At 32.1% G+C, this 5,161-nt stretch overlaps 1 protein-coding gene across 1 annotated transcript in view; it reads left to right on the top strand.

Moving 5' to 3' along the window:
- The window catches only part of LOC110115704 (nicastrin), a gene marked incomplete in the record, with an annotated part of 45,777 nt that extends 41,193 nt beyond the window's left edge, over nt 1–4,584 (top strand). The window contains 3 exon segments of the mRNA XM_028699353.1: nt 2,185–2,269; nt 2,352–2,787; nt 3,707–4,584. Coding sequence (XP_028555186.1) covers nt 2,185–2,269; nt 2,352–2,787; nt 3,707–3,971 — 786 coding nt within the window.
- Nucleotides 4,585–5,161: the final 577 nt, after the last annotated feature.

Here is a 5,161-nt window from a genome sequence, read left to right on the forward strand (position 1 = left end):
AAATATTTTATATTATAAGCTAGACAAGTTATCATGTCATTCATTTATTATTGTTTGTCATTTTTAATATAATATTACATTAATATATATACACTATATAAAAAAATGTATTGCCGTGTCCGCGCCGTACCCGTGTCCTATATTTAAAATAAAAAAACGTGTCCCGTGTCCGTGTCGTGTCGTGTCCGTGTCGCCGTGTCCGTGTCCGTGCATCATAGATAGAGATAGCCTCACATGGAATTTTACTTCTCAAGTCTTACATTTGATAAAAAATCTTAGATGGAAGACAATGATTTGTTCATTCAACAAGAAATTATTAACAAACTATAAATTATTTATATATCTTAAAAATATTCTTATTTTAATAAAATAAGAACACATGGTTGAGGATGTCATTCTAAATAATAAAGGGCTTCAATAATATTTGAATGATATAAATAAGAATCGCTGAATAATAGGAAAATTCAGCTTTCACATTATCACATGAATATGAATCACCAAGAAAGGAAATATCAAAAGTTCAATGATCGAAGGAGTAGGATATAGCTCAACCTAATAAAGTATCAATGTTGACATAACTTTTTTATAGGTGATGAATTTTTTCTTTTATTATTATTATTTTTAAATCCTTAACCACAGAAACAATAGAATTCTTGTGTATTCAATAAAAAATATATTGTTGATAGAGAAGCACATGAGTTTCATTCATCATATCTTGGATTTTTATCATCATGGTATGTGAAAAGCTTATTTAAGGTTAGATGCAAAGTCTAATTGACTAATCTAATCTAATTTAAATAAAATACTCAAACAACAAAAAAATGATGCAATACAAATGTATTATGTTATTAGTAGCATTTGTAGACTTTGATGTCCCATTAATTCTCCTTGCTTGAAAAAGTTTGGCTTCAACAAATGATTAAAATTATATTCTCTCAAGATTTTTTGGGCAGGATTATTTAATATCTTGTTGTAATGTCCATTTAATCGTCACATATAGGTTTATTTTTCCACCTAACAAGGCACCTTTGATATTCATTTTTCAGCTGTTGATATAATTTCATTATTAGAAATAGCAGCTTGAATATGATTAGGATAATTGTATGGAAAATGTGCAAATATTTTATTGATATGAAACATAGAGGTGGAAAAGTAGAAGTATCCAAGGCGTTGATTGATGATTCATAATAGAAAATTAGATCAGATACATTAACAATTGGACTAATACTACAATTTTTTATGATGTTTAACTTGTATGCATCCTTTCTCCATTGTGTTACTTTGCATGACCATGCTTTTCTAGTTGTACATTTATTAACTTTCTTTAGGAAATCTTTTCAGATTTAGACATCTTGAGCTCATCACCTTCTTTAAATTTATAATTGTCATAGTTGATGACAAGCTTCTAATAAATATTTTTTATATACGTCATGTATATGATTAAGGAGTAATGCAATCCATGGAGGAGTAATAACAAAATTCTTATATGCTTACTAATGGATAAGATTCAGAGAAATAAAATGCTTCGGCAATAATGGAATCGCAAGAGTAGGAATCAATGAATAACAAAACATTTCAGTTTCTATATTTACGTACGAACAAAAATTGACTAGAAATAGCATTTTTACAAGTCCACTTAGAGCTGTGAGAATAGGATAAATTATGGCCCTTAAAACAACAACACTCGAGGATTTTAGTGGAAATTCCTAACCACAGCAACAATAAGAAAATTCTTGCACCAGTAGAAAATTCTTGTCAAAAGAAATCCCTTGAGTTGCTTACATGGCATTTATGATTTCTATCCAACATAGGTATGTATGGGCATTAATAAATGTAAAATCAAACACTAACTGAATTATACAACCCAATTAAAACTGAAAATTCAATTTAAAAATTCAAAATGCAAAAAGGGACGCAATGTAAACATTTTATGCTTTTGGTGATGACCATGGACTGACACATAAGCAGCTTGCAGTTTCTTTTTAGTGGGTATAAAGGTCTGTAGAGAAATTTGTATTTTCTATTCGCAATAGAATTTCAAGTGAATCGTCATTTTGTATGTGCACTATGCCTAAAATATTCTTGTATTGGAGAATTCTTCTTTCTGAGGGTTCAGTGCGGATTCGTTCATCTATTAGATCATTTTTATGGTACGTATACTAAGTAGTTTTATCTTCTTTGCAGAATTCTTCAGTCTCTGGGGTTGTTTTGGAGGACTTCGACACATTTTTCATTAATAAGTTTTACCATAGTCATTTGGATGATCCTTGTAGGTTTGCCTTTTATCGTACATAGAAAGTCTCTTCTAATTGTAAAATTCTAACTAATGCTATGTAGTCACTCTGACACAGCAAATATCAACTCTTCGTCCATAGCTGCTGCTGCTATTATGGTTGCACGTGCTCTATATATTCTTGCAAGTGACAGTCCACATTTGAATCTCATAACACTGAACTCCATTAAAGTCAATGTTTCTTTGGTAGAAGAACTCGTGGAATGCTTATTGACTTGTGAACCCGGTTTTTCTTGTGACATTGTCAAGCAATTTATTTCGCCAAGCAATGTATGCCCCAGTCATTACGTAGGCGTTTTTGTTGATTTGCCTTCAGAAACACAACATCCTCAATATGCAGATGATACTTCTCGGTTTGTCTGGAATTTCCTAGCAGATAGGTCTTCTGGTTCACAGAAAACTGCTATTCCTTGCAAGGTGGACTGCCATAACCCTGCTGACGTCTGTGTAGCTGCAGAAACTGAGAGTAGCAGATGTGTTACATCCACAACCAGGTAACTCATCACCTATTGTGGAATCTTACATTTTTTTTAGAAGAAAAACATGAACACTTTATGTTTTCTTATGTTCTTTCTAATTTCATCCCCTTACATATATATATTTATATATATATATAGAATATCTTGGAAGCATGTATTGTTATGCCACCTGACGACATTTGATGTTAGTTGTGTGAAATAAGATTTGGTGTTTAGTTTCAAATATCATGGGGTTCTCTTGTTTTTTGCTTCAACCAGTAAAAGCGCACAGAAAAGTTCTTTAAGTTTTTTTTTTTTTAAGTTTCTGATAGAAAACAACCGCCAAAATAAAGAAAAACTTGCAGGAAATCAGAGAAAAATAGCAATATTGAGCAGCTTTTGATGAAAAACTGTAGGAAAATCCCAAAAAACATTAATGGATATACACTACTAGTTGAAAAGAAACGATTTGATAAAATGAATCTTCAATTCAAGAGGAAAATTTCACGCTCCAAATCCCTAGCCCAAACTTAGAGCCCCAAAAGCAAACATAAGAGATCTTAAATTTCAGCTCTAATTCAAGATAATCCTAACCCTTGCCAAAAGGAGAATACTTAAAGCACAATATAATTATTTAATGCTTAATCCCTAAACAGTCCTCCACGTTTGAATTTTTCCCCCTAAACCCAAGCTCCCATCAATGCTTGGGCCCACCCATGTGTTGCCTTTTCTTCCCATTTCAGCCCCCCTTAGGGCCTGTCTCCTGTAGCAAACCGGTCCAATTAGGACCGGTTTAGGTTGGGCCCTAACAGTTTCCTATGAACCTATTTACATGTTTTAGTTTGTAATCAAAGTCTAAACTTTGTTGCATTACTTTATCTTCTCTACTTGTTTTCATAAGCTAATTCGACGACTTTGTTGAAATTTCAATAATTTTGATTTCCATCTATTCCAGATATGTCCCATCTTATTCCACCCGTCTGAAATTTGAAGGCAACTCATGGCATATCTTGCCTCCTAATACCTCAGACCCTTTAGGGCTAGTGGACCCAGTATGGACTGAAAGCTACTGGAACACCATTGGATTGAGAGTTTACACAGTTCAGAGTTCAGCTTATGATAACTTGATTCTTCTGATTGGAATCGTGATTACTGTTGCCACTTACATTACAACTTTAGTGGCTAGAACGTTCCTATTAAAAGCTCTGAAGCATGATTGAAGCATTATGAAGATGATTTATATTGACTTGGAGACTGACATATTTTGGGTTCTTATCAGTTCAGATTCACCACTTGTGTTTTACAGAGATCAATAATTTGAAAAATTTGCTGCTGCGTTAACCAACAGGAATCTATGAAAGGTTGGTCTTATTCATTTATCTTTTGGCAGCAGATGAACGCACTCTTTTGATTTTTAGTCTCTTGTTTTACTATGGTGAAAATTATTGCACTCCCTACAACTCTACTGTTCATATAAACACTATCGACTTGTGATATTCAAATTCTCACATTTTTTAGGCTGCATATTGAAGTCAGAGAATTTGAGTGAGGCTTCATTTAAGACAGCTTCTTTACTGCTTCTTAAAGTTAAATTTTTGTACTAAAAAGCTGCTTTAAGAAGCAGTAAGTAAGCCGTCCCAAAACGAAGCCTCAATCTTTTTATATTTGGTTGCTTGCTTGTGCTCATAGCTTGTCATATCAAAGCATGCTAAATTCAGTTTCTATTAACGAAAATAGTATTGAATACAAACCAGTTTATGTAATATACATGAATTGTGAATGTCTGACATAATTAGTTTATTTCAGTATATTGGTGCCCTACCATTTCTCTTTTCCTTTGATTTCTTTTTGTTATTTTCTATGTTACTTTTAAGGTCGCAGCTGCTTTTGATTAGATCCGTTTTGGGCACCTTTTGCCCAGTTTTATTTTTCATAACTTTTGTTTCTTTTGTTTGTGATAACTTTCTTATTACTTTTTCAAGTAGATTTAGTTTAAAAAAAAATTATTAAAAAGCTGTTAATATCACAATTATTTTTGTTCTACAAGGTAACTGCCAACCTAAAATGATAATTTATTGTATGGGGATTTAAGAAACAAGCATTGTAAAACTTAAGCAAATTTTTGTATTGGTTTTCAATTGCTTGAGGCATTAAAACTTTTTTGTTAGGAAAATTGTTTTATATTGATTCTCATTTGTTTGATCAAATATTTTAAAATTTATAATTAATAAGTTAAATATTTCTTATATCTAAATGGGTTGATTTGAGTCATTCGAGTTATTAGTAGGTTGAATTTGGGTTGATGTTTTTGACATGTTTATTAAACGGGTTGAATTTGGGTTAATTGGATTCAGGTTGGACTCAGATGGTGGTTATCCTAAGCACAAAAAGAAATAGGGGAAATGCAAAA

Source organism: Dendrobium catenatum, unplaced genomic scaffold (genome assembly GCF_001605985.2).
Source record: "Dendrobium catenatum unplaced genomic scaffold, ASM160598v2 fragScaff_scaffold_1260, whole genome shotgun sequence".
NCBI classification, from domain to species: Eukaryota; Viridiplantae; Streptophyta; class Magnoliopsida; order Asparagales; family Orchidaceae; genus Dendrobium; species Dendrobium catenatum.